At 56.6% G+C, this 27,234-nt stretch overlaps 7 protein-coding genes across 7 annotated transcripts; 5 read left to right on the top strand and 2 right to left on the bottom strand.

The window, feature by feature from the left end:
• Positions 1-701: 701 nt before the first annotated feature.
• DICSQDRAFT_51145 (adenylate cyclase-like protein) lies at positions 702-5,376 on the top strand (the record flags this gene model as incomplete). Its single annotated transcript, XM_007361807.1, has 4 exons — positions 702-1,146; positions 1,215-1,372; positions 1,432-3,035; positions 3,096-5,376. The coding sequence occupies 4 exons, from the start codon at positions 702-704 to the stop codon at positions 5,374-5,376; spliced, it is 4,488 nt and encodes a 1,495-aa protein (XP_007361869.1).
• A 189-nt stretch (positions 5,377-5,565) lies between these two features.
• On the bottom strand, positions 5,566-8,964 carry DICSQDRAFT_152485 (glycerol-3-phosphate-acyltransferase). The gene is made up of 10 exons (XM_007361806.1): positions 8,785-8,964; positions 8,165-8,208; positions 8,071-8,115; positions 7,691-8,016; positions 7,623-7,633; positions 7,428-7,568; positions 7,274-7,366; positions 6,731-7,212; positions 6,617-6,629; positions 5,566-6,527 (listed from the first exon to the last, which is right to left on the bottom strand). Exons 1-10 carry the CDS (start codon positions 8,907-8,909, stop codon positions 5,837-5,839), a joined length of 1,971 nt encoding a protein of 656 aa, XP_007361868.1. The 5' UTR covers positions 8,910-8,964; the 3' UTR covers positions 5,566-5,836.
• A 200-nt stretch (positions 8,965-9,164) lies between these two features.
• Positions 9,165-10,405, top strand: DICSQDRAFT_98888 (signal peptidase 22 kDa subunit). The gene is made up of 5 exons (XM_007361805.1): positions 9,165-9,353; positions 9,405-9,478; positions 9,547-9,623; positions 9,679-9,791; positions 10,139-10,405. The coding sequence occupies exons 1-5, from the start codon at positions 9,208-9,210 to the stop codon at positions 10,263-10,265; spliced, it is 537 nt and encodes a 178-aa protein (XP_007361867.1). The 5' UTR covers positions 9,165-9,207; the 3' UTR covers positions 10,266-10,405.
• Positions 10,406-15,683: 5,278 nt separating this feature from the next.
• On the top strand, positions 15,684-16,045 carry DICSQDRAFT_50757 (uncharacterized protein; the record flags this gene model as incomplete). The annotated part of the gene is made up of 2 exons (XM_007361804.1): positions 15,684-15,865; positions 15,922-16,045. The coding sequence occupies 2 exons, from the start codon at positions 15,684-15,686 to the stop codon at positions 16,043-16,045; spliced, it is 306 nt and encodes a 101-aa protein (XP_007361866.1).
• A 1,365-nt stretch (positions 16,046-17,410) lies between these two features.
• Positions 17,411-20,538, bottom strand: DICSQDRAFT_152481 (uncharacterized protein). Its single transcript, XM_007361803.1, has 14 exons — positions 20,351-20,538; positions 20,171-20,299; positions 20,094-20,118; positions 20,012-20,044; positions 19,924-19,952; positions 19,766-19,870; positions 19,683-19,710; positions 19,501-19,627; positions 19,328-19,448; positions 19,223-19,274; positions 19,123-19,170; positions 19,058-19,063; positions 18,982-19,005; positions 17,411-18,925 (listed from the first exon to the last, which is right to left on the bottom strand). The coding sequence occupies exons 1-14, from the start codon at positions 20,444-20,446 to the stop codon at positions 17,739-17,741; spliced, it is 2,010 nt and encodes a 669-aa protein (XP_007361865.1). The 5' UTR covers positions 20,447-20,538; the 3' UTR covers positions 17,411-17,738.
• Positions 20,539-20,832: 294 nt separating this feature from the next.
• On the top strand, positions 20,833-25,279 carry DICSQDRAFT_132782 (CBD9-like protein). The gene is made up of 11 exons (XM_007361802.1): positions 20,833-21,606; positions 21,669-22,011; positions 22,081-22,662; positions 22,718-23,192; positions 23,255-23,456; positions 23,516-23,561; positions 23,617-23,815; positions 23,923-24,274; positions 24,353-24,603; positions 24,656-24,748; positions 24,808-25,279. The coding sequence occupies exons 4-11, from the start codon at positions 23,121-23,123 to the stop codon at positions 24,949-24,951; spliced, it is 1,359 nt and encodes a 452-aa protein (XP_007361864.1). The 5' UTR covers positions 20,833-21,606; positions 21,669-22,011; positions 22,081-22,662; positions 22,718-23,120; the 3' UTR covers positions 24,952-25,279.
• Positions 25,280-26,060: 781 nt separating this feature from the next.
• Positions 26,061-26,998, top strand: DICSQDRAFT_124480 (uncharacterized protein; the record flags this gene model as incomplete). Its single annotated transcript, XM_007361801.1, has 4 exons — positions 26,061-26,238; positions 26,312-26,565; positions 26,675-26,767; positions 26,834-26,998. 4 exons carry the CDS (start codon positions 26,061-26,063, stop codon positions 26,996-26,998), a joined length of 690 nt encoding a protein of 229 aa, XP_007361863.1.
• Positions 26,999-27,234: the final 236 nt, after the last annotated feature.

Genomic DNA, 27,234 nt, shown 5'->3' with positions numbered 1-27,234 from the left:
CGCTGCCGCGATCGCGGCCTGGTCGAGTCGTCCATTTCGCGGAAGAGATTGAGGCCAGAAATGTGCTACGCACTGAGGGCTTGACTACTCATACACGTTCTATTTCGCAGCCTACTCCTCCGCCCAAGTCATCGTCACACCGGTTTGGCTTAATCCACAAGCCGTCATTCGGTTCTTTCACTCTCCCTCGCCACGAAAGCACATCGAATATCAGTGTGGCCTCTACTGCGCGGCCATCGGAGACCTTTAGCGTCCACTCCGCCGAGTCGAGCCGAACTCTAGACTCGCGCAAGAAGACTTCCTTGAATCCGCTCAGCTTGCTCAGGTCGAAGAGGTCGCGCAGCCGCCTACGGTCTGAGCCCCTTCCCGTGGAGCCCCCTCCACCGATCCCATCTCCCGATCTTTCGTTCCACCCCACGCCTACGGCCCCTTCCGGATCATCCTTCCCTACCAAGCAGCACAAGAAGAAGAAACCAGCCTATGTGACTCCGCCGCCGCCGCCACCCAAGGAGAACCTATATACGCTCGACACAAACCTCAATGACATGGAGGGCGTCGTCGACCTCTCCGTCCTACCCACAGCCGAGGGAGGCGTGCACAGCAGCAGCTCACCCGGGAGCGGCTTCGAGACCTCGACATACCACTCGAGCTCGGACGTGTCGTCTATGCACTTTGGCTCCGTCAACACCTCGCAGCACAGCATGTTCAGCAACCCCAACCCGTTCCAATCCACCAGCCAGCGGCGGCTAGCCCCCGGGGCGCTCGTGTTCGATCACCGGAGGATCTCGCCCAAGGCACGCGCGCCTGGGGTCTATCAGAACGGCGTGGGGGACGTGGACTCGCCGTCGTGGACGGCGCCCGAGAGCTGGGCGGTGGAGAAGGAGGGCGAGGACCCGCTCGGGGGGCAGGCGTACTCGTCCTCGGACGAGAGCGTACGCGGCAAGTCGGCCCGCAAGCGGCGGAAGCGGGGGACGTCGTCCAAGGCGCTGTACCACGTCCGGATCTACCGCGCGAACAATTCGTACCACGTCGTCCAGTGCGGCCTGGACGTCACCGTGTCGCAGCTGACGCCGCAGCTGAACAAGAAGCTGCTGCTCGACCCGGGGGTGGAGCCGCACAGGCTGTACTTGAAGGAGAGAGGAAGAGGTGCGAGTCGGGGACGACGTGATACTTCTTTTAGGTCAGACGAGAAGATTGACGTTCGGAAATTGCAGAACGAGTGCTCGCGCCGACGGAGCGCCCTGCTGATATCGTCCGTAGACGATTAGAGCAAGCAGGATATGATATCGCCGACGGGTTGGACATGCTGGGTGCGGACGACATACAATTCCTGCTGAAGTTCGTCTACAAGAGTAATGTGCTCGGGCCGCCGGTACGCTTTCTGTCTCATGGATGCATGGGTCGGGATGCTGACGCTCATCTGCTTTGCAGGAGGAAGAGATGCAATTCGACACGTTCGACCTCATAGACCTCACGTCTCGCAGCCTGAAGGCAGTTCCGGTCTCATTATACGCCCATGCGGAAGTGATCGTCTCGCTCAACCTCTCGCGAAACCCTATGCTCGAGATTCCTCTTGATTTTATCCAGTCATGCTCGAGTTTGAAGGAGCTCCGGCTATCGCATATGGCGTTGAAGAAGGTCCCGCAGAGCGTCCGGCATTGTCGGACGCTCGAGTGGCTCGACCTATCATGCAATCGAATAGCAGACTTGGAAGACGCGGGGCTCGATCAAATACCGGGGCTGTCGCATCTGAAGCTCGAAAACAATCGGATGGAGAACCTTCCCTACTACTTCCCTCGCCTTCGGAAGCTGGGCTACCTCAACATCTCGAACAACAAGTTCAAGCATATTCCTGCCGGCGTGTGCGAGCTTCGGTCGCTTGTGGACCTCGACGCGTCATTCAACTCTATCTCGGAGCTACCGGAAGAGCTGGGCCAACTAACAGAACTCGACCACCTCACCATCGTCGGCAACCGTGTGGCGAAGATCCCCGAGCAATGCGCGAATCTCAAGAACCTTCGCGTGCTCGACTGTCGGCGGAACCACATCACGGATATCTCCGTCGTCTGCACGCTGCCGAAGATCGAGCAGCTCCTCGCGGATCACAACCAGCTGCACGCGCTGGACATCTCGTTCGGGCCCGCGCTCAAGCAGCTCGACGCGTCGCACAATGACATCACCCAGCTCAACCCCGTGCCAGGCCCGCTTGGGCGGCCGTACGCGCTCACGGAGCTGAATCTGTCGTACGCGAAGCTGTCCACGCTCGACGACCTTGCGCTTGCGCAGCTCACCGCGCTCGAGTCGCTGTATATCGACCACAATTCCCTGCGCTCGCTTCCGGAGAGTCTCGGGGGGCTCAGCAAGCTGAAGCATCTCTCGTGCTCGAACAACCACCTGTTCACGCTCCCGAGCAGCCTTGGGCGTCTGCAGTGGCTGGAGGTGTTGGAGGCACACAACAATGACCTCTCCGAGCTGCCCATGAGCCTGTGGAACTGCTCCTCGCTCCAGGTTATCAACGTCACTTCCAATGTCATCAGCACTTGGAATCTGCCTCCCGGGTCTATAGACCTGGAGGTCCACGCGACGCAGACTTGGGGTAGCACAGTCAGCCTCCTCTCGGACAGGAAGGCATCGAGCAGCTCGATCACTGGGTCCACGCTCCCCGCTCTCGCGGCGTCGCTCGAGAAGCTCTACGTTGGGGAGAATAGTCTGACTGCGGACTCGCTGCACCCGTTGGCGCTCTTGAAAGAGCTTCGGGTCCTGAACCTGTCGTTCAACAACATTCAGCAGCTGCCGGGCAGCTTCTTCCGGAATTTGACGCAGCTGAGGGAGCTCTACCTGAGCGGCAACACGATCTCGGCGATCCCGACGGAGAATTTGCAGCATATGACGAAGCTCGAGGTCCTCTTTTTGAACGGGAACAAGCTGCAGACGCTGCCGCGCGAGATCAGCAAATTGGTGAACCTGACGGTCATGGATGTGGGGAGTAACGTGTTGAAGTACAACATCAGTAACTGGGAGTACGACTGGAATTGGTGGGTGTACTGCTAGCGGAGCACGAACGCATGTCGATGCTCACTTATCCGTTAACGCAGGAACTTCAACACGAACCTGCGGTACCTCAACTTGTCGGGTAACAAGCGTCTGGAGATCAAGCCGGACATGAACCACCGACAGTCCAGGAACCAGCAACAGCTCTCTGACTTTTCCAGTTTGACGCAGCTCCGCATCCTCGGTCTCATGGACGTCACCATAGGCATGCAGACGAATATCCCGGAGGAAGGTGACGATCGTCGCGTGCGAACGTCCATGGCCGACGTCAATGGCATGGCGTATGGTATCGCCGACACGCTAGGGATGACGGAGCACCTTACCATGATCGACTTGGTCTCACCCCACTTCCGCGGTAAACACGACGAGGCGATCTTCGCCATGTTCGGACGCGCGTCGCACATCGCGAGCAACAACCGACTGACGAAATTTCTCCATGACAACTTCCTGAACCTCTTCGTCGCGGAGCTCAATAAGCTCAGGCGCAGCGAGGGAGTCCCAGACGCCATGCGGCGGTCGTTCCTGAAGCTCAACAAACACTTGCACGACCACCTGTACTCAAACTCGGGGCGGAAGATGTCGCACGTCAGCGCATCGGCGACGGCCCAAAGTATCCATGACAAGATCGGCGCCTCGGGCATCGTTCTTTACCTCGTTGATCGCACGCTCTACGTCGCGAACGCCGGTAACGCACTTGCGGTCATCTCTCGCCAGGGCATTGCACAGCTTGTCTCTCGCAAGCACGACCCGTTTGACCGGAATGAGACTCAACGTATCCGAGCCGCTGAAGGTTGGGTGTCTCCGAAGGGATTCGTCAATGACGAGATCGACGTCTCGCGGTCCTTCGGATTCTATTACCTCCTCCCTGTTGTCAACGCTCGTCCAGACATATTCATGTACGATCTCACTGAGATGGACGAGTTCGTCATTGTCGGCAACCGTGGCCTCTGGGACTATGTCTCCTTCCAGACGGCGGTCGACATCGCACGCAAGGAGCGGGACCCAATGATCGCTGCTCAGAAGCTCCGCGACTTCGCCATCTGTTACGGCGCAGAGGGCACGACGATGATTATGGTCATCAAGGTCTCCGACTTGTTCAACCGTCATATAGCTCGCGATGTATTCTCCAGTCAGGAGCCCGTCATCCCCGAGGAAGTCATACAGAGCTTGGCGAAGGCAAAACGCACGGCGATCATCAACAGAGATATCTCTCGCCTGGAAGACGAAGTCCCTCCGCCCACCGGCCACGTCGCGCTGGTGTTCACTGACATTCGGAACTCGACGCATCTCTGGGAAGTCAACCCCGGGATGCAATCTGCCATGGTCCTCCACAACAACCTCCTACGTCGCTTGCTACGCTTCTGCGGTGGCTACGAAGTCAAGACGGAAGGTGATGCGTTCATGTGCTCCTTCCCGACGACGCTCTCCGCACTCTGGTGGTGTATGAGCGTCCAGTCGCAGCTGCTCAGCTGTGCGTGGCCTTTGGAGCTTCTCGAGTGCGAGGATGGGAAGGAGATACGCGATACGGCAGGCCGCGTCATCGCCCGTGGGCTCTCGCTGCGCATGGGTATCCATTGTGGCACGCCCGTTTGCGAGCCTGACCCTGTTACCGGGCGTATGGACTACTTCGGTCCCATGGTCAACCGTGCAGCACGAGTGAACGCCGTTGCAGCAGGTGGCCAGATCATGTGCAGTGCGGACGTCACCAAAGAGATCAATGCACTGATCCTCAACTCGGGTCCGAAGACAGAACGGTCATACGCCCAACCCCAAAACGCCATCGATGCGATTCAAAGGATGGGTGTCAAGATCTTCCCTATCGGCGAGCGCAAGCTCAAGGGCCTAGAAGTTCCCGAGTACCTTTCGGTTCTGTACCCCGCTGACCTTGCTGCCCGGCACGACCTAGAGGCCTTCGAGACCGCGCCTACTGCGTCAGGCTCACGCGTGCAATTCAGCGTGGAACAGATGCGGGAGCTTGGTCTCCTCTGTGTTCGCTTGGAAACCCTGGCTAACTCCCGTGTTTTCCGGCCTATCCCCATCCGCAAAGACAGTATCGCGTCTGCGACAGGCCAGCTCCAGCAACCTACCAACCCACCTGAGTCCTCCATCGTGGTATACGACGACCCCAGCCTCTATCTGCCCGTCATGGACAAGTCCTCGACTGATGCGCACCTCACGACCGTACTCCACTCCCTGTCACTGCGTATTGACAACGCGTTGACCAAACTGGCGTTCATGCAAATGTCCAACATCGAAACCCAGCTTGGGCCGCAAGCCGAGCTGCGGAACAGGGTCTTCGACCTGTGCCGACCTGTCCCGGTGTGAGGCCCACCGATCGCCACCTCCCATCTTCTCCACTATCGGACTATAGTTAACTTATTCCATCTAGTCCTTGGCATGTCGCAATTGTATTCTTCAGCTCATTCATGCCCACTACCATCCGATAGAGATGCATTCCTCCTGTATACCCTGTAGTATCTGCACGCTCCACGCATAGCACTGTATACTGCTGTAAACGATATCATTATTCACTCGGTTCGTAAGCTCAACTCATCGCAGGCACGGCTTGAAGACGGGGGGAGGGTAACGAACGGAAAGTACAACAGCATTCCGACCTAAGATATGAGTAAGGCGAGATTAGTATGTGAGAAGAAAACGAGAACGATCCCATACATGAGCATGCACGACCCCCGTAAATGACCGTGCAACCGGTTCTCGATTCGTATCCAATAATACCGTATGAAAAGCTCCATGACCTCACGGACGTCAAAACACGCCCCAGCCCTCACTGCCGGCTCGGGGGTACCCACACGATGTCATCCATCTCGGATGTGCTGACACCCTCGCTCTCGTACCCCTCTCCCTCGCTGCTCAGCGCCGCCCAGTCGCCCTCGACCCGGGCCTCGAGCGCCCGGAACTTGGCACCGCGCGAGCGCAGGAACGCGACGACCTCCCGCGCGCTCCGCCAACCCTGCGGCTCGGGCACGGTCTCGACCCCGGCCGACGTCTCGCGACTCGGTTCCTTGGGGGTCTCGACATACCCGCCAAAGGCTTGCGCGAGATGCACGGATGCACAGACGTGCTTGCCCTCAGGGGCACGCTCGAGCTGCGCGAAGAGCGAGGCGAGCGCCTTGGCGGCCTCGACGCGGGCGCGGAGGACATGCCGGATGAGCCGGTGCGAGGGCGGACGCCGCCGCCTACCTGGGCCCGAACCCGCGCTCGTGCTAGGACCCGCGGGTGTCGACGTGGGCGTGGATGAAGCGGGGGACTCGGCAGGTCCTCGCGTCACGGAAGGCGATGACGAGGCGGGTGTGACCGGCCGGGACGTCGCTTTGGCTTTGGAGCGGTCTATCCAGGGGTTCTCTGGCGGAATTCTGGGGACGGTGTACTGGGCGACCGCGGAGAGCGACAGGTCCCATCGCTTCGGGGCCCAGACGCCGACGAGGACCCGCCAGGCGGCAACGAGACGTTTGGCACTGCAGATACGGAAACAGGGATGAGAACCGCTGTCACACAGGGTCTTGGCAGAAATGCACGGGGTGGGCCTGCGGCGCGTAGCACTCACCGATCATAAGAGACTGCGTGAAGGGGTGAAAAAGACAATGCCGGCATGAAGGTAAGAGAGCGTTAAAACCAAAAACGGGAGAACTCGGACCACAGGATAACGAAAGAGACATACCGTTGATCAGCCGATTGTGGTACATCGCGAAGAGAAACACCAAGAACCCTGCAACGAGGGCGCCTACCGGAGTGTACCAGAGGAATGCCCAGAGGAAGAAGAACGCAGCAGGGTATATCATTAGCAGGAGCAGCAAGCCGAACACGACCTTGTTTTGCGCCTGTGTCTCCTCCTCGTCCTCCACCAGACGTGCGCCAAAGCGGCCCATTGCATAGGCGGGAGCATGAAGTATCACAGGCACAATATAGAACGGAAGAGGCAAAAGAAGTGCGATTGAGTCCCGGATGAGAACGCTCAATGTCAGCAGGCGGCTAGGAAGAGGCACAGGTTGGCGCGGATCGAGGGTAGCTGGCAGAGGCAGGGAAGACAGGACAGAGTTCGTGAGGTGCGTGGACTCAAGGAGGGAATAGTACGTGAGGAGGTAGCGTTTGATTGCGTTAATATTCGGGACGAGGTCGGGGGTAGAGAAGAGGTCGACAAGGCTGCATGCATGGAGTCAGTTTGGTAGAAACCTTCGGAGAAGGTACCGGACTCATAACCTACGTCTGAGAGATGGTGACGAATTCATCAATGTTGATAGAACGTTCACCCTGCCAAAGCAGGTCTCGAGCCATCCGAGCTGCGTAAAGTGTGTCCCTGTATCGAGTGACAGACGAGGGTCGGTGAGAGGATACACACGAGTAATGAGTCCACCAACCAATCGGGTGCGTTGATCGTCAACTGAGTGAGCTCTTTCTCAATTGCCGCCGTCAAGCGCTTGACGGCTGCCCGGGGTGCTCCCTCTTCCCCGGACATGAACTGTTCAAGATAGCCCTCCATCCTGATTGGCTGTCCAAATCTGACGAGAAAAGTATGAAACTCTGGACGTTGCAAGGGAAACGGCGAAACTCACTCCATAATCACCTAAGACGTAAGGATGTCAGTGCAAGCTCGTTACGCATGGACGTCGACGTCACCAACCTGACTACGGTACTTCGACTTGTTCGTGTAGACGATGGCAGCCGGGACGATCATGACGTTCTCGGCGCCCTTTCCCACTTTGTCTGGATTCTCTTGCGCCCATTTCACGTATTCTAGCGCGGCCCACGCAGCACCGTCTTTGACCTGCATGATGTGGGGTTCTGTATAACTTGTACCCTCGGGAAATAACGCCACCGCCTTGCCCTTGGCTAGAGCCCGGAACGTCCCACGGAAGAGAAGACGCTTGTCCTGAGCCTTGCGGTCCACGGGAATGTTACCGGCGGACGTCAGGACATACTTCATAACAGGATTGGCAAATAGGGACGCTAGAAGAGCACGTTGAACTTCCAGCGAAGCCTCGTTTAAGTGCAAGCCCATACCTTTCGCCCAATAGTGTAGGATTCTCTTGTACGGAAATGCGATAGCTACGTGGAGGTGAGCAGGCGAGAATGGGTAGAGGAATGTGTCACATACACAAAATGGCCGGGTCGAGCATCATATTATGGTGCGTCGCGGTTCTAATTGCAAGAAGCTGTCAGAATACGAACACCTCGTTGAACCGCCAATCACAGAGTCGTGGATAAAAAGCTCCGGCGTACACGTTTGGAACGATCTCGAGATTTGGTTCAACGAGCGCACCGAGTTTCAGACAGGCTAGAGAGCGTTTGAAGCGTGGCAGACACTTCTGGAGTGTACCGATTACGAATGCGATTCAGAGACGGATATGCCATGTTGGCCCTTAAGCTAGAAGCTAGGATGCTGGCAACTGCGAGGCTTGAGACCGAAAGCCGAAGTTCCAGTAGAGTAGCGTACCAACAGCGTACGTAGGCAATAGGAAAGCTTATTTCATGAGTGGTTCTGAGCCTCGTGTTCAGAGAACGTGCCCACGCATCTAGCTAAGATGTCCAGGTACGTGGAGTAAAGGGGCAGGATAATGACATGCCACGCGACTAGGGGGACGTGGGCACGCTGCCTCCGTGCGGGGAGGAGCAAACTGCTATCTTATGGGATGGCTGCTGAATGAAACAGCAGATTGTGTGCTGTGGGCGATGGCGACACGAACGGGGAGAAGAGGGAGATGAGAGAGCACTCACACAAGAATTGGACCATCCTTCGGGACATTCTCGCCCCCAACGACGTGGATCTCGGAGAAGAATGAGATGACAGCCCAGCCTGCTATGCGACGGATAACCCTGTGGGCTACGTAGGCATCCGACATGGCGAGCAAGCAACAGGCGACAGCAGCAAGAGCGGTGGGGAGAAGAAAGGCAGCCGTCGGTGCAGGAGCGACGCCGTGCAAGTCTTGGCCTCCGCTGCCGGTGCTCCATGTCCCTATCTCCGCCCAAAACGGAAGGCAGAGTCCCGGGCCGCCCTCCCGCCTCCGCCTGCTACTGCCACGTGCGCCCAGGATGCGGACGTGTCTCGGCGCTGGGGCAGAGCGAATGCTCGTCTTTCACTGCGACTCTCATCGTATCTCACCCTGCTCCCGTCCATTGGCTTTGATCTAGACGGTTACGATGCACTCCATCTACTCTAGAATCAATAATGTCTCCGCTATGCTCTCGACGTGTCTAATGGTCCTCCTTGGCGCCATCTCCCTGTCCTCGTTCCTCTTCACCTCGACGCCTCCACCAGGAACCCTGGCCGTGACCAACGTGAAAGTGTATGCGATTGAGTCTGAAACGCTTCTTGAAATCTGATTTATGTACACCAGCTTCCCGGGCAATGCGCGTCGATACGCGAATAAGTACCAAGACTTTGCCTTCGTCAACTTCAACCTTACAGCGGGTAAAGACGTTGCCCGCCACTTCGAATGGCTTTGCACTGAGACACTTGAACTTATACTGTGCATTCAGATCTCAAGCCATTATTCAACTGGAACACCAAGCAACTCTTCATCTACGTTAGCGCGGAGTATGAGAACAGGCAGGGGGTAAGGGTGGAATGCACCCTTATTCCTGAATTCCATTCCTCATGCTCATTTGCAGACGAAAAACGAGGTCGTGATATTTGATCGTATTGTTCAAAACAAGGAAGATGCATACATCGATATTGCTGGCCGAAACAAATACGTGTTCCGCGATGTGAGCGCGTCGTTCGAGTGAGTACTTCCGGGCAGCTGTAACTTGTCAACATTCGTCTGCCCGTCAAGGTGTCGGAGATGGGTCATATAGCCGCACCTGCCGAACTCAATGACTGAAGCAATCTGAGAACATCCCTCGGTCTGATGGTCATTACTCGGCACCCTGAGGCTTTATGACTTGCAGCATCCTTCGTAGCTCGGCTTGCCATTCAGCGATTCTAGCATCGCCCAAATTCCCCTTCATAGTCGAAGGAGCGGCTGCACTTATGCATTGTGGTCGCTGTGAATGACAGCAGTCTCCTTCCGCTTCCGTTCCTGTTACTCATCACATATGATGATGGTGCTGACGAGTTGTAACCCTATAGGGACTCAACGCCGGCACACTACAGTCTCAAGTACAACGTGATGCCCTACGTCGGGATCCTCACATATGGCGAGGCTGCACGCACTGTCGACCCTGTTCCATTCCCCGAAAGTCAGGATCTCTCGTGACGTGATCCCGACGATTGTTCCCATGTGTCGAATAAGTTACAGGCCATTCTGGGATTTCGCAGCCATGTGTTTTATTATATCATATTGCAGCACCATGCTTATCATGGTGGGAGATTTGACAAGGAACGCAATCGAGCCTCACCCTACTTAGACTGCGCCGACAACAAGACACTTCTTGTCCGCGGCCTTCCCTCCCCTGTGCGAAGCCCGCACCCAACATTCGACTCTCGGTGCGTCGTGTACTTCACATGGACGTGGAACGCGGTGAATGGGAGACGGTATACGCCGAACGTCGAAACGCATGTTTCAACGTACGATGAGCCCGTGACGGGCGTTGTGCGGTCTCGTCGCAACTCATTTACCAGTGCTGTGGCATGGGCACATAATAATGAAAGGCACGATCCGGGGTCCTCGCACGCTTCGTTGTACGTCGTCCATACTGACTGTTTTCATGTACCTCAGGACACGTTCTTCGCTGCCCGAGCCGACCCGCCGGTCGGGGTTGTGCCTGCATGAGTGAACGAAAAGCCGCTGCTCCGACACCGCCTGCCTGCGCAACGTTGCGAGACGGCTGACGCGTTCATGAACACGTGCTGGAGTCTGATGCAAAAACACGCGTTTGGCTGGCCCTTTGTCTTCATGTAGCCGACCACCCAGTGATCACAGTCCCTCTCATTGTTCCCTGCAGTCGACAAACTCATGAAATCGTCATCCACGCTTCCCCATCTCTGGGCTCAACTCCATCGCCGCGAGCGTCGCCGGCCTCCGAATTGGCAAAGCGCGCTTTTAGCCCAACCACCACAGCGATCTTCGCGTTCCGCGTCGAAGCTCGATCACACGTCGTTCATCTCGGATCTTGTTGCAACGGCCAAGGCCCAAGACGATTGAGTGCGATAATGCGCGCCGCGGCCAAGGGCGCTGCGACAGATTTCCGTACCTCCAACTTTGAGGTTCGTGCGTCTGGCTTCTTGCTTCCTGCTTCCCAGAGCGCATCGATAGAGCTATATCGCCGAGCGTGGCCACAATCAGTGCTCGATCAGTACACAGTGACCAGCGCCAGTCCGAGACGGGCTACATGGAAGCAGAGCCCGGACAGCTTCGCATGCACCTCGACACCTTCCGACAGTCCACGGCCGTTCCGAACGCTCTGTCGTATACGCACGTCGTCCGGGCCTGGCGCACTAAGCGCGCCAGGCCCTTACGCTGTTCTCCATGGCCATCTCCCGGGCCTTCTGCGCTCATCGCGCACCCCACGCGTTTCGCCGAACGTGCTTCCAGCGCAAAGTAGAACCATTGCCGATGTCGGTAGCAGACGTGCGACACTAATGCGGGTGCTAGAAATGCCCTCGTTGGAACGAAGTGGAAGAACGCGCGAGCGGCCTCGGTCGCCCAAAGGCCGCATTCGAGGGTCCCATCGGCGGAGAAATCCTGCCTACTGCGGTTGCTGTCCGCGCCGCGGGAGAAGGCCTCGTCGGGTACGCTGCACGCTGTACGCTGTCGCGGGATGTGCAGCGTGCAACGTTGGCGTCCATCGCCATATGCCACCCCGGTGCGTTCCGCCCACGCGAGCGCGCGTGTGCGGTGCTGCGTCGGATGTCGCATCTGCAGCGATCTGCGCGAGAATGGGGACTCAAGCCTCGACGAAGGCTTACGAGGCGCGGACAGGGTTCACTCGACCCCGCAGAGCCCTGAGCCGTCAAGCCGATCTTCACTTTCTGGAGGGTCTAGATCGAGAGCGATCACAGACATAGCATATCTGCGCACACAGGGAAGTGGAAGTCGGACGCGAACTCAGGCCGACGAAGATGGGGTGTGAAGTTTCCTGTGTACCGGTACGAGGCCCACTTTCAGAGAGAGATCCACCTCGAAATTTGCAGCCAGGACTCCGACCTTCGCGCGACGTGCTCTTTCTGGGGCTGGAGCTTGAGATTGAGATCAGAATGGGACGTGCTGCTCGTAGCCCGAGCACGCGAAGGCGAAGCGCACCGCGCAGTCGGGGCGCTCTTCAATAAATCCTGTTTTGTGATCTCCCTTGGGTTTCCCGCAAGGTCACCACAGCCGTGGGCTTCCCGATGCGCTATTGGCAGGAAGAACGGGAAGAAACCGGCACAAGTGCCCGAGGACAGCGAAATGAAGTGCAAGCCGTGCGTTCGCCCCATCGTTCTGATCTTTCGAAGCGCGTGAGCATGTGAATGTCTGGGTCAGCATAAGGCGAATGGCTCTACGACGACAGCTCGTGTGGTCTCGGTACTGGTCATCACGACCAGTCTTTGTGTGAATCATTCCTCTGCGCGTACGTACGCAGTGGCAGGCGCGGATTACTATCTGCCGTTGCGCAGCACGTGAGGAGAGGTTTCAAGATGTGGGTACTATAACTCAAATTGACGTCTTCGAGACCAGAGATGGTGGCGCATGGCAGAGTCGGGAATCGCAAGGGAATATTTGTGTTCCTCCATCGCCCAAGCCGCAATTGGAGTCTGCTGGAAGTTGGTGGTATCCAAATGAACGGCGCGACTTTGTGCTAGCATAGGCGCCCTTCCCCCCCGTTCAGAACAAGGATGTCGATCTTGAGAACATGTCCCAATTGCTGCGATCGCGTTTCCATACGAGTGTTAATGAGAGGCTGGTGCACCTAGCCATTTTCGTCAGGACAATTACCCCAAATGAACCGCGAGGAGCCGTGCTGACCCACGTTACATCTGCGCCGAACTAGAACGACGTCGCCGGCGATTGCGAGCGGTGAAGCCAGTTCATATTTGTGGAGGGAGCACACCACCGACGAGCCTGGCTGGCCTCCACGACATCGTGCATAATGCGGCCCCGCTCAACATTGTCAGCCCCGTGCATGCGAACGGCACTGTGCTATTCGGCTTGGAGTGAGCCCCAGAACCTCTGCGCAGGCCTCAGGAATCGAAGACGTCTCACTTCCTTGCTTGGACAGTCGTTCCTGTAAATTCTCCGACGTCACGCACTGCCACCGTCAATGGGCTGTGGCTGGTGCGCATGAACGATGAGGGCTGTCTGGCGGGGCGATTGAAGTGGTCCGTGGGCCACGATGTGTTGGCGATTCGCGCAGCATATGCTCGGGCTATGACCAGCGACTGCTCCACGAGGCACATGTGGCCCCATCGGGATGATTTTCATAGAACCGAGTGAAGATCTTGCTACATACGTCCAGGGACCACACCAGATCCAAGGAGTTCGGGGCTAACAGAAGCTGGGCCGCGCAAGTGCGTTCCACAGCGTGCGAGCAACCCCCACTGGCCAGCTCGATGCATCCGACGGCGACTTGGGATATAATGCGAGGGCGCACGCTGGGCTCGGCAATCTTGTGGAAGGCTGTTTGGAGAACCTCGTGGCATAGCTTCTAGAGAATTGGGACGGATGAGCCACTGATTGACGTCGAGGCGTCAGAGGGCGTCAGTGCATTGAGTTGCCTTCCGCGTATCGAACCCACTCCGCCGGGCAGTAGGCGGTCCCTGCCTACCGATTGCGGGCATCACCGGGTGGAGAGGGCGATGGCTGGCAAGATGAGCTATAAAGTTCTTCCGAACGGTTGGCCCTGTTTGTCTCACATACATCGCTAAATACTAAAGAAAGGGTCTCGGCGAAGACACCGCCCGGATAGGCAAAATCAATCCCAATGGACGCTCGAAGGACATTCTTGTTCCTTAAGTGCATCAGGCAGGAGACGACACCAGAACAGAAAGGATCTCGCCCATGCCACTGTTAGCGCGCGTTCCCAAGCCACTCTTTCACCCTTGGGACCGCGAAGGTGAACCGTACTCCTCGGGGATCGGGAGTCGCTACGCAGGCCGTCGGCTGGGTGTGGGTAGAGGAAACCCGGCAGAAGACAAAGGAAACCGGAAGCATATCTGTCGGAATCTGGACAAAGACAAAAACGAGAAAGATCGAAATGATAGCGTGGGCCCATCATATGACTGTTGAATTCGTCCAGAATCTAACCGGATTGTGCCCCGAGGCGCCGGCGCTAAGCCTCAACCCTGGACACCTTACTCTTGCCATTTCTCTTCACGTTCATATACGATGGGACCTACAAAGAGTCCGCCGTTTGAACTTTCCCCTTGCCCTCTCTCGGACACCTTTTCTCCTCGACTCACTCCCCCGCTCGGCGTTCAGCCACTTGCGACTCACATCTCGACGTTCTTGCATACTTACCTAATTCGCTCAGCGGCATGTCGGCCCAACCGCTCCCGCAGCTTTGCCAAGGCGCCCCCGACCTCGACGCGGACTCCGACTACTTGGGTACACCTGTCGACCCCCCTTCGTCTTGTCAACCATATGTAGCCGATTATGAGCCGGTCGTTGGATATTATCAGCGCCCGGAAGGCTACGAGAGTCCCGAGTATGCTGGTCACGTCGGGACTCCCTACGCACACCACGGAGACTCCAGGTACATTGGGACATCGGCGCAGTATGATCTGTCTCTGCAGCCTACGGTTCAAGTAAGTCTATTCGGTCTACCATCGTGAGACGCTTCGTCTTTGTTAATCATATCTGTTTTTCAGATATGCAACCAAGCCGATACCTCGATAGCCGTCTACCAGTACATGTCCTCCGGCCATCCGGAGACCTACCAGATGGACGATAGCATTCCCCCATATGCACCACGAGCTCAAGGCGTGTCGTGCAGCATTCCCACCTCAACTCTACCTCTGCCCAGAGGGGCGAGTGGCGTACCTTTACACTGCACTCCACGGTCCTTGCAGTATCCCGAGCACGAAGGTGGCCCAGATAGCAGTGACGAAGTCGGAGTCGTACCGCAGCTTTCCAAACCCAGGTTGCATCAGCCAGGTCTGACCTGTGACACGGTGCGTTGCACCATTAGCTCCACCGAGCCGCGCGGCTGATTATTGTCGCAGACAGTCGGTGACTCCCTAACGGACGCGCGTCCTTCATATCACAGCAACGGCTCTCCCTTATATGTAAACCAACCTGCCTACACTGCCAGGGGCTACTTCGACGAAGGCTATGCGGATTCACCCATCGATGAGGCTTATTGTGATCGGTTCCCAGATCAAGGTACGAGAGCGATTGTATACTACAATCATATCTAACGCTAATGCTAATGCTTCATGACTCGTAGGTGCTTTCTCGTACGAGCAACAAGCTGGGTATAATCACTTGGCGCACCCTGAGCCCCATCCCGACGCACGCTTCTCGCCTGGATCACTGCCTAGCCACAGCAACGTCCAGTTCTACCAACCACCATCGTGCCCTTACTCATATCCCCGTTTCGATCCACCTGACGATGGGTCAGGGTATGGCTCTAGTCCCGTCTCTGCCTCGTCTATTGGCTATGCGTACCCGGCCATTCACGCACCGCGGCCACAGCCTCTACATGGCATCCATACCCTGCACGCCCGCACGTGCTCCATGGACAACGGCTCCCAGTCAATGATGCCTTCTCATCATGTTCTCTCGATTCCGAGTATTCCGGCACCGCCGCCCATATCACGGCCATCCTCTTTGGTCGAGGATAGCCCCAAGAAGCCGTTGACCCTCGCCTGCTTCTTCTGCCGCAAGCGCAAGATTGCATGCCAGAGTCCGCCCGCCAGCTCGCGCGATCGTACGTGCAAGTAAGTGTCACGCGTGTCCATAAGATGAAAGGGCCGTGCTAACCATGTGCTCGCAGTCAATGCGCAAAGCGCAAGCTGAAGTGCGTGTACCCCTCGACTTCGAGGCGCGGCATTCGGCCACGGGTATACGATGTGATTGACGAGCCTTACCGTCGTCCGGCACTCCCTCTCTCGCACTGAACGTTTCTTGGTTTGCCTGCCGCATACCCCGCATTCACGTTGGGTCCGAGCCTTGCCGGACTGTCGGCTCCCCTGCCCACCCATTGCCCATCGTTACACCATCGCCTCATCATCTCCGGAACATCCGCTGAACCGCCGCCCCGGACTGTACATCCTCATCCACTGGTTTTCTCTTCTTACTTATTCAGGCTGTTGCCGTGATGGACACTAGCATCGTCTCACTGTTGTCGTTGTACATTTGATTGCTGTGGTGGCATCCCATCTTTACCGGGACATTGATTGGCCCCCTCTCCCATGTCGTGCCGAGTAGCTTACCTTTTTTGTGACATTCGCTGGTATGCAGTAGTACTTACATAGTATAGCAGGACACCGTTAGAGTTTCCACCGTATCGCTGGGCGTGTAATACCTCTCTTCAGTTCGACCCTGTAATTTCAGAGATCGCCAGGGGACTGTCGAGTCGTCGAAACTGAATGGGAGGAGCTGGTGTGATCTCATACTCGACATGTGTTTATTAAAAAGCACTATTCCTGTCTTGCGTCATCCCTGGCCGCGTGCAGTCTTGCAGCCGAAGGTTTGTGCCAAACCCGAGGCTATAGAAGCCTCCTGCGACATGCTTCGCGCTGCTTTCTGATAATGGACTGACTCCGAACTCGACACGTAAAAGAACCGAGCGTGGGCGCAGGCCGGAATAAGGAACCGCGAGCCCATACCGCCATTCTCCACGAGTTGCGAAAGCTATGTAGGGCCTGCCGAGGGATCTGCACTCGTGACTCCCTAGCCATATTCTCGCCTCCAGAGTAAGACTAATAGCCGTGTGTAACCGCGCGCCGTAGAAGATGCCCAGTGACGGGAACATGCGTCGACATCGACCGTCGTGAGAGTCGAGTGGTGAGTAGAAGACAAGCGAGCGCTAGCGCCCGAGGCTAGAGCGAGTCCGCCGGAAGGGGTTTCTGAGGATGGCCTCTCCCTAAAAGGGAAGTCGCCTGCGCGATCGCATCGGCCTCGAAATCAGAAACCCGTCGGGATATCTGCGCACACCCCATCCGTCCCCAGATACGCCTCTCCCACACCACCCCGAGCGTGGTTCGCACCTTACGTTCGCGGAACCAGATTTGCATTTGCACATACCGTATTCAGCCATGGCGTCTTCTTCCTTGTGGCACTTCGGGGTGCAGATTATTCAAACGCTACGGCATGGCACAGAAGAGGGACAGCTTGGGACGGAACACGGAACTTGTGGCAGATGTTCTCGACATCGACATCGAGCATGGCCGCAGAGGCCGTGGCCCTCGGGATTAGATCGCCTATTCTGTCGGACGAGGCCGACAAGGGGATGTTCTCGCATCTGACATCTTTCCATGAGGGGCTATTCACCAGCTGAATTCGCGCATGTGAAGGGGGAAATACAAATGCGCGAATTCCGCGGAGGAGAGGGAGACAGAGTGGCTACAACGCATAACGCACTCACGAATCACGGCGACGACGGTACACATACATATCGAAAAAGGAGATATCAGAACACAGACAGCGGAAGCGATGAAGAAACCATGCGCAAAAAGTAGGTGCAGTCCAAGTCCGTCGAGAGTAGTGTGTACAGCCTACTCCTGCATCTATACCACAAAATACCTATCACAAGCGTGCGCTATGGTAACGGAACGCGATATTGTAGCACGAGGTCCTGTCCTAGCCAGCCTACAGCACGTCCGATCGATCCCTCGAGTTCGAGCTAGGGACCAGCCTAATCCCGCCTCCTGGTAGATCGGCATCGCTCGAGGTCTCAGACGCGTCCAAGCTCTCTGTTGAGGGCCGGTTCCACAGACTGATGCTCTCCTCGCGGTCCTCCTCGCTTTCGCCCCGCGGGTAATGCCGCGAACTCGGGGAGCGCCCGAAGAAGGGCAGACGGGAAGATTTGGTCGGTGTTGTCGGGCCATGGCGACCGCCAGAAGAGTTCGTCGAGGAAGAAGTGGCGGAAGGGAAGGTCGCCAATGTGGCGGTGGAGGGAAGCCCGTCGAAGGGGCTGCTGGTGAGTGTTGGGCGGTCGAACGGATCAGCACTGTTTCCGCCAAATGCGGGAGGTGCGGTACGGGGTACGGAGCTATCGTTGAGCTCCTCCCTCGACTCGATGGGGGGAAGGTGGACGACTTGACGGCCGGTTGTCGGCGTCTGCTCGCCGTTAGTCCCGACTACGGCTTTAGAGGACCAGCCACCGCTACTGACCGAGTCGTCCTGGACGCTGCCGCTATTGTACCGCACGTTCCTGTGTTCGTGCGTCGCCGAGTCGTCTCCCGTACCGGGTATGTGGTACGAATGTACGACGTCTTGGTCGCCAAACTTGATAGTCTGCTTCCGTTGCGAGAACGGTGAGCCAAGTCCTGATGGATGGGTCATCATCGAGCCCCGATCTGATAGACCGTCGCCTCCCGCTTCCGGGGTAGCCGGCATGGGGTTGTCGAACAGCTGATGCCGCTTCAGACCCGCGAGTGGGTCGTTGTTCTGACCTGGGAGTGGCGGCTGAGCGCTGTACCGGGAGCGGATGGACGCGGAGGCGCGGCTGTTCATGCTCAACCGGCGTGCGCTGCGCGCTCGGATGATGCTGCCCATCGTGCCGAAGCTGCCTCGCAACGCATCGATGCCCGGGTCCTCGATGGCGGACAAGTCCTTCTCGTCTTCGCCGTCGGTGCTGGTTCTTGCCGCTTGTAGCAACATCGTAGAACGCCTGTCGAGCTTCTTTATCTGGTTAGGGTCGATCTTGGATAGTTGTAGCACCGTGATGCCGACGCAGATGACCAAGAAACCCATGACGAGGGTGATGATCTGGACAACCGGCGCTTGCAGTCCTTGGAACAACACGATGGTTGTTACCATTGAGAAAAATGTGACTACGAAAGGTGATTCCGTCAGCTATGCGACATCAGCGGGTGTGGAGTCGACCCACAGATCACATAATATGTTGGTGTGACTTATAGATCATGTCAGTTAAGCTGTAACGGCAGAAGATTGAGGGCACAAACCCATAGCTAGAGGCGCGCAGGCAATCGTTAGCAGAAGGCGCACTAGTGAGGTTAGATCCACTAACCAGTATTGAAGAGCGCCAGCGCCACATTGAGATAGTAAACCTCCGTGACTAGCGGCCGCCCGTGAGTACGACATCCTCACGTCGTATGTCAGGAGCTTACTTAATGTTACAGCGACGAATACCATTAGGAAGTAAATAAACCAGTGCTTGAACTGTTCGCGAGAAACTGTGAGAGACATACTACACATGTGGTCACTTCACTAACCTGGTTGTCGCCCATAGCGGTGGTCACTATTGCAGACCCCAAACCGGTAGTGACGCTGACGCTGATGCCACCTATCATACTGCACACCATGATGTACCATAGCATGCTCTTCTTGCCATATCTTCGATGTAATTAGTAGTAATCCCAGGATGACTGTTGGACAGCACACGCACTTTGGGGCGAAGTAGAAGATGATCACAAGAGCAGCAGTGATGAGAATGCCTCCATACACCAGGAACCCAGGAGACAAGAACAGCTTCTGGAACTGGGTTATCTGTCCTACGGATGCCTCCTGTGGTCCTGTGATTCGAAGGCGTCAGAGAACGCCGAAGTTTGAAATGGAAATATGCTATACCATTGAGCGCTATAATGACGGAACCAAGCTTCGCAGGAGATGGATGAGTGCGGGATACAGGCATGGACATACAGAGGACATACAACGCAGAGACCGCAACCAAGCCAGCCGAAGAAGCTCAATTTTTCCTTGAGGAACAAGGAAGACAAGATGGCGCAAATCACCACTGAGAGTGCACCCATAGGTGTCTAGGAGGCAAGAGCTGAGCTGCGCAGTGGAGCCACACTAATTGCTGACGTACGACGACGATGGCCTCGACGAAGGCATATGCTAAGGTCCCGCTTAGCCGTGTGCTTTCATGTTCCGATATGCTGGACAATGTGACGTACCGGCAAAGTTACAGAGTTCGCCGAGAATCATCACTGGAACCGGGTCAGCGCCTGCTTGTGATCTATCAAGCCGGAGACGTACTAGTCATTCCAGTCCACCATAGTGGCTTCGCAAGGATTAGATATGGCGAACACATAAGAAGGGGATTGTCCACATACCGACTTAAGGTACGCGACACCCTCACCCGCCACTAACCCCTTCTGAGAACGGAGGAGACCCTTCTTCTTGAAGACGAAACTGGAGCCAATGAGGAGACCGCTGGTAACAGCAAGGATGATGCCAACGATCTACGGGGAAGATATGAGAACGGTGAGGATGAGATGAGAGTGACTGCATGCCTTGAGATTTGCGGGGATGGAGATAGAGGCAGCCGCGGTCGAAGAAGCGGAGGCAGCAGCAGAGGTAGTTGACGTAGGGACCGAGGACGTAGACATGATTGAGAATTAGAAGGTCGTAACAGCGTATTTCACCGGTCCAGGAGAGAGAGAGAGCCCCTAGGGGGCGGTCAGGAATGTCGGTCAAAGGCAAGGGTGGGGAGTGAGCCAACAATACCAGGTATACACCGACGAGACTGCCCGTGAACCCGTTTCAGCCGGTTTCTGCGCTGCCACTCCCCATTCGGTAACCGCCCCCCGCCCCCGGCATTCTCAGCGGCCGCAGCGGCCGGGGTCGCCCTCTGATGCGGCCTGCGGCTGCCTGTTGTGGCCCCGAGATGCCGGCCAGTCCGATGATCTGAGATAACGAATCGTATTTGCCGGAGCTGTTGCCGCCGTATTCGCGTTAACAGTTCAACTGCTTCCTCTACTTATCCGAGTTGACTGCGACTGTTGGTTCGTTGCCACATCGACCGTCCCCCTCCCTGTCATTCTGTTCTACCTGATACGACACATCGCACTCTAGAGCGCATCTCGTCCGGTCTCGTTCGTCCTTGCATACTCCCAGCTGTTCACACGGATACTGGCCTTCATATTTGACACGGGCGTCGTGTTATCAACCGTGTAAACGGTCTCGGTCGCGATGCCATGGCTATCTGTTTTGAAAGTCTTGCTTGTCTGACTCCATACGCTATCTTTGCCGCTCCTGGTCTCATTGGCTCCCGTCCGGGTATGCTCACCTTCGATCTTCCGAGAAATGCGCGCGGCGCATGAACTCCGAAAGGTCCATTGCTCTCTTTCATCCCATAGCATTCAGTAAGTCAGGGTGGATGGTGGAGGGCATTGGTCTGCAGGCACGGTCGTAAGTCTTAGTACTGCCGTTGTCACACTTAAGAACCACGGACCGAAGCACTCAGAGCTCTGCGTGCCCCCTCCATGTTAGGGCCAAAGTCATCGTTGTGATGTGCAATTACCTCGCCTTCGCTGCGGTATCCCCACTCCGTTGTCCCGCGGCAGACCATATCCAGGTCTCGACCGAGTAGGAGACAGTTTCACGTTCCTCAAGTGCATCCCATATGAACGTCGGCAGGGCCTGGGTCACTAGGTGAGTCGAACCTTTCTTGCCCGCTCGTGACCGGATGGCAGAAGCACGCTCCAAGCAGTAGACAGACGCAATCGAGACTGGCTCAGGCGACGGCACGGTGCAACGCAGACTACAGGTGAGCCTGAGGCCATGTCGTTGACTCTTTGACTACTCACCTGAAGATCACTCGACGTCAAGCACGCTCATGGCTCCTTCGCGGTCGACCGCGTTTGTTGCTCCTGGCCAAACTTCAAACAATGCGCGTGCTGCGAATCACTGCGCCGCGGTGCCTTGAAAATACCAAACACCATCACCGCGCAGCGCGCAGAGAGCTCTGCAGCTACTTAGACCTGTGGCCTTCTACTCTTCGCGAGACGCAGTCCTCCGTCAGGTCCACTCCAACGGCGCTGATCACACACGCCGTCTCGCTGGAGACCTTCGTGCTCCACGCAACTCGTGCTCCTTGCCAGCACAACGTGCCTCGAATCCCTTTGTCCTATGGCCATCATACGGGCCTATTCCTGTTGGGCCGAAATGGAAGGTATGTAGCTGTTGACATCGAGTACTCGCCCCACATTCTCCACCGAGGCTAACGCAAGCCCGTACGCAGGGTGCCGCCGCTGCAACATAGCCACCATGCCTGCGCGAAAAGGAACGCTGTCACCTACCTCAGTGATGTTCCCACCTGTAACCTCTGCGGTCAAGACGTTGCGTACGAGATGTCATTCGAGGCGCGGAAAGCTCCCCAGTCCCGATCGCGATGTCACCTCGGATACCAGGGGATGCTCGCGATGAACGCAGCATATCAGCCCTGCTGAGACGCAGTCATCGATCGGTTATGCTATGCTCAAAGTTGAAACCGCGGGCAGGACATCTCGGGATGACGGGAGTGCGCTATTCCTGGTCTATGCATCCCGTCACAGCCCTGAACGTGTTCGACAGAAGACAAGAGATTTCGTTCTCGACATCAACGGAGATTGTCCATTTGATACAGCGTAGATCACATATGCGGCGACAACAATGCAAGGCTTGCCACGAAAGTTGAGATCAGGACGATATAGCGCCCCTCTGTTCTCTTCGAGTCGCACGCTACGATCTGCCTTACGGGATGCCGACATTCGGGGGCGTCTCGTATATCACGCCCAAGGCGCGAGGGAAACGGGACGTTCATGTTGAGCTTGGTCGTTCCTTGGTAGGGGCTGTTGTACTGCGTACACTGCCTTGATCTACTAACTTGTACGTTCTAGGACGTCACCATGTCGCGCGGACAACACAATCGGCGGATGGAAGACCTCGATAGAACAGTTTCTGCTGCGCATCGTTTGGGCGCTAGTGCGGCTACCAGCCTCTCCCGAGGATCTGTCCCCAGCCGCAGCGGAGCCCTCCCATTGGCAGGGCCAACGGGCGTGCGTGAATTTCGTGAAACGCTTCCCTCACTAGATCCTCCCACACAAAATGCGCTCTGCCCGTTTAGGTCCGCCAGAAGTGCAGTCTTGCCTTAGTTGGCCATCAAACTCACACCCAGGAGGCAACGCGCTGGACGCCCGGTGCAGGCGCAGCATCCGTCTGCTCCCATGCAGGGTTCGGTATATAACGATCCTGGGTACCGGGGTGGACCTTCGCTGTATTCCGCTCTTCCTGGCCGAAACCATGCGCTCGGTTCTGGCACTCGCAGTGATTCTCGGGTTCTCCTCTCTCATCGCTGCAAAAGATGGTGGCCGTGTAAGTCGCCCTCAGTGTTTGATCTCTGTGGATGACGATTGATGGAAGTCTGCTCGACGTAGGGGAAAGGCATCGACGATGGCAACAGCGACAACGACGACGACGGGTCCAGCTCCACGAGCTCCGCGGCAAGCTCGACGGTGACTGGCACTACTGTATCCGGGGCCGCCGCCGGCTCGAACTCAACGTCGGGCGTGACCACGGGCACGGTGTGCGAGGATTACATGTGCATTAGCGGGACGATCAATGGATCAACAACGACGTGTGAGTCCAGTAGATCGCGCCCTCGCTCATTGGACGTTCTCAACGCGCACTCCCGACAGACGTGATGCAAAGTACCGGGAAGGCGAAGTTGGGTTGGATGGCAGTGTGAGAGCCGCCGTGTCCTCGCGAGGCCATCTCACAACTCATTGAGCTCGTTTAGAGGCTTCGGGCAGACGATGGCCAACACCCCCATGGTCATCATGTGGCCCAACTCCGACGGGTCCATCACTGTGTCACAGCGGCAGGCGCCTTCAGAGGTCATGCCCACGCTCGTGTCGAACCCGCCGCGCGTCGCGACTGCCGATCAGTCCGGCAGCGATTTGACCGGGACACAGCCCAAACTGGCTTTTACCATCGAGGTATGCAGGCCGTTCTCCCGACCGCGCTCGGGGCGCTGTGGCTGTCGTAGCTTTCTTTCCATTCAAAGGCTGATGCTCCACCAACTCGTTATGCTCATACACGGTAGACTTCGGGCGGGACGTCACAGCCAATCATTTGGGCGTTCAGTGACACAAACCCCGACTCCTCTGCTCAGGATGCAACAATCGTACAGCACCTCGACTCCGGACCGACGACACTCGACATGTCCACGCCCGTGTCGAGCAGTAACACTTCAGATCCGGTTAGCGACCCCAACGCGAAGACAGGCGACAACTCGACGCCGATGTTACAGTACCAGAAGATGATCGTTGCGCACGCGCTGCTGTGCACGATCGGGTTCCTGATCCTGCTCCCAGCGGGCGCGCTCCTGGCGCGCTACACGCGCACTTTCCACAATGCCTGGTTCAGGGGCCACTGGGTGTTCCAGTTCGCTGTCGGTGAGTGTTGTACTGCCCCCTGCGGGCTTGTCGGACGTGGAGGCGCTAATCGTTTATTGTTCATGAATTGTTTCACAGCGGGTCCTGTCATCACCGCGGGCATTATATTGGGCATTGACGCTGTCGCGACACAGCCGTCGGCACAGTTGGCGGACACGCACAAGAAGCTCGGTCTCGCGCTTTGGATAATCTACTATTTCCAATGCGTGCTGGGTTTCGTCATCCATCGTTGGAAGCCGTTGTCTTGGACTGTCGACAAGAAACGTCCGGCACAGAACTACGGGCATGCAGTCCTTGGTCTTCTAATTGTTGCTCTTGCGTTCTATGAGGTGGGTCAGCAAAAGTCCCGCAGTCGGTCTGATTGTTGACAGCTTCCTCTAGGTACGCATTGGATTCCACCATGAGTGGGACACCCTCTCTGGAAGACCACCAATCGGCAAGGGTGCCGACATCGTTTGGTATATCTGGGTTGCGGTATGCTATGTCTTCATTGGTATCCGTAGTCTCGCGAACTCAGACGCGTTCACCTACAGCTCATTCCGATCGCATACTTGGCTGGACTCGCGCTCCTTCCCAAGCAGTTCCGGCAGGAACGTCCCAGCATGAAGGCCTCCCAGTCAGAGTATCCCCTGCAAGAAGGTTACACCGACGAGGGCCGCTATACCGACCGTTTCTGAAAATAATCGCCCTCTGACAGAGAAGCATCTTCGTTTCTTGTCAGTATGTCTTCGCATCTTCGCATGACGCTGAGTCTACGACTATGATACCAAGCGTGCGACATAGGAAGCTGCTCGGAAGCATTGCTCCGGCTCTGCCTTTGTTCTAGACTACAATATCTTGGATGGACGATTTATGAACTTGATGGCATGATAGTTGATGTCTGGCTAGACTCCTGCTGTAGAGCTCTCTGCGGACATTCGGTAGGCATTATTGTAGCGTATATAGTAGTAGTTCGAGGAAAACGGACATCCTAATAGATGCTCAGTATATTTGTTTTGCATCCGGTCACCTTCTAGTTTCGTTCTGCTTCTCAATCCGGTCCATTCCATTAGTAAGTCGCCGTGGACCATTCGAACTTATGCGACAGTTGCAAGCAATGATTGGAAGATGACGTTGCAGTGAGTATCTTTTCGCTCCATGCCGTGTGTAATTCTACTGACACGGGTGTACTCTGGCCAAGCTGCGCATTTTATACCTTCCATTGAATGTCCCTATCGATGGGCGAAGTTACTTGGGCAAGGTTAAGAGGTGACCTTCGCACTGAAGATCTGTGAATAAGAGATCTTGAATGTATGTTGAGCTCTCGTTCTTCTTTACTCGCCGGTTGAACGCAAGTGAGCATTTGACCCTTCTCACGCACGGAACGTCTTCTCACGCGAAGTTGGCCAACAGACTTTTGCTCGATGGCAAATGCTGACCACGACGTGAGAAGCTATGCGCAGCTTCCCACCTGCGGGACGGTGGGAGCAGCCCTGAGCGGGCGTGTCCAACACCTATATCGTTCGGGAATTTTGGAGTGGACAAATCCCACCACTGGGACTGGCTACCTTATAAACACCTCAGATGTGCGAGGACTTCATACAGAGCTGGTACGCCTTGACATCTATCCCCTGCTTGGCAGAGTGCTATACCTCGACATTAACGTGTACTCCGACAGACGTTCGCAGACGATAACACGTCCTCCCCACCGCCCTCGCCATCTTTATTGCACGCGCGTATCAGGGTGCCACCCGAGACTACGGACAGTCCTTCCATACCGTAAGGTCACTATCGCCTAGCGCCTGCCATGGCCCTCGATATCGTCATCCCGCTGCTCCCATTCGAGAAGTACATTATTGCGCATGCGATCCTCTGTGTGATCGGCTTCTTGGGGTTGCTGCCTCTCGGTGCTCTCGTCGCGCGCTACACGAGGACGTTCAGCCCGAGCTGGTTCACTGCGCACTGGATCATTCAGTTCGCCCTCGGTACGTCCATTCTTCTATCTTCGGTCGTGTGCCCCCGGCCCTGCTCGTGTCTGACGCAGTCGTGCGCGGACAGCGGGCCCTGTCATCATCGTTGGCGTGTCGATGGGCATCCACGCCGTCGTCCTTGCTGAGTCCGGCCCCATCAACGACGTGCACAAGCAATGGGGGATCGCGATCTTCGTGCTCTATCTCGCGCAGCTCGCGTTCGGGGCTTCCATCCACTACTTCAAGCCGAAGGCGTGGGCGAGGGGAACCGGCCGGCGCCCGTTCCAGAATTACTTCCATGCGGTGACGGGTCTGCTGCTCATCGCGTTCGCCATGTACCAGGTGCGTCCGACCGCAGCAGTGCTTCCCGCAGCAGCCAACTGACGAGGTGTGGTCGTACCTTCCGACACCCTTATTGGCTCCGTCCCGTTTCCATGTATCCACTTGGCAGGTCCGCACGGGGTTCCGCACGGAGTGGCCTCTGCAGACGGGGCGGGGGCCCATCTCGAACGGAGCGAACGTCTTCTGGTATGTTTGGATCGTGGTGAGTGTGCTGTGCCTTCCGTGCTGCGCGTCACAGACATTGATCGGCCCACTACCTGTTCCCTAGCTTCTGCCGGTCGTGTACTTCGCAGGGGTCATCTTCCTCATTCGACGTCAGTTCGCGCTAGAGAGGCAGGCGCGGATGGGGGACACTGGCTCAACGGAGCCCAACGAACCCATGGCTCACCAAGTGGAGCCCTCGACGGCGACATCAACAGGCAAAGCGCAGTGAGAGGCCAAGGTATTGATTCAATCGAGCTGTCAGTAGGACGACGGATCCTGACACCGTGCGAAGACGGAGCGTCTCCTGTAATAACGTGCTTACGACATGAAAGGATCATAGCAAGTAATACTTGTGGACGCTGTTGACTATTACTGTATCTTCCTATTTCTCTTGTACTACGAGTTACTTTGAAAGTTCCCGGCATCTTCGCCGCGAATGTGCTTGCTATCCCATGTCCGACAACT

This window comes from Dichomitus squalens, assembly GCF_000275845.1.
Source record: "Dichomitus squalens LYAD-421 SS1 unplaced genomic scaffold DICSQscaffold_3, whole genome shotgun sequence".
NCBI classification, from domain to species: Eukaryota; Fungi; Basidiomycota; class Agaricomycetes; order Polyporales; family Polyporaceae; genus Dichomitus; species Dichomitus squalens.
The sequence above is the reverse complement of the archived record's forward strand: the minus strand, read 5'-3'. Positions and strand labels throughout refer to the sequence as shown.

Excerpts from the sequence above, each read along its gene's own strand:
- DICSQDRAFT_152481 (XM_007361803.1), bottom strand. The coding sequence starts at position 20,446 with ATGTCTACGTCCTCGGTCCCTACGTCAACTACCTCTGCTGCTGCCTCC. Across the intron at positions 19,953-20,011 it reads CGAACTCTGTAACTTTGCCG|CATATGCCTTCGTCGAGGCC; the intron begins GTACGTCACATT and ends GCGGGACCTTAG. Across the intron at positions 19,628-19,682 it reads CGTCATTATAGCGCTCAATG|GACCACAGGAGGCATCCGTA; the intron begins GTATAGCATATT and ends TTCGAATCACAG.
- DICSQDRAFT_152485 (XM_007361806.1), bottom strand. The coding sequence starts at position 8,909 with ATGTCGGATGCCTACGTAGCCCACAGGGTTATCCGTCGCATAGCAGGC. Across the intron at positions 8,116-8,164 it reads GCTCGACCCGGCCATTTTGT|CTATCGCATTTCCGTACAAG; the intron begins GTATGTGACACA and ends ACCTCCACGTAG. Across the intron at positions 7,213-7,273 it reads TTCGTCACCATCTCTCAGAC|CCTTGTCGACCTCTTCTCTA; the intron begins GTAGGTTATGAG and ends CCATGCATGCAG.
- DICSQDRAFT_132782 (XM_007361802.1), top strand. The coding sequence starts at position 23,121 with ATGCGCTCGGTTCTGGCACTCGCAGTGATTCTCGGGTTCTCCTCTCTC. Across the intron at positions 23,562-23,616 it reads AAGTTGGGTTGGATGGCAGT|AGGCTTCGGGCAGACGATGG; the intron begins GTGAGAGCCGCC and ends GAGCTCGTTTAG. Across the intron at positions 24,275-24,352 it reads GGTGTTCCAGTTCGCTGTCG|CGGGTCCTGTCATCACCGCG; the intron begins GTGAGTGTTGTA and ends ATTGTTTCACAG.
- DICSQDRAFT_98888 (XM_007361805.1), top strand. The coding sequence starts at position 9,208 with ATGCACTCCATCTACTCTAGAATCAATAATGTCTCCGCTATGCTCTCG. Across the intron at positions 9,479-9,546 it reads CAACTTCAACCTTACAGCGG|ATCTCAAGCCATTATTCAAC; the intron begins GTAAAGACGTTG and ends CTGTGCATTCAG. Across the intron at positions 9,792-10,138 it reads GATGTGAGCGCGTCGTTCGA|GGACTCAACGCCGGCACACT; the intron begins GTGAGTACTTCC and ends GTAACCCTATAG.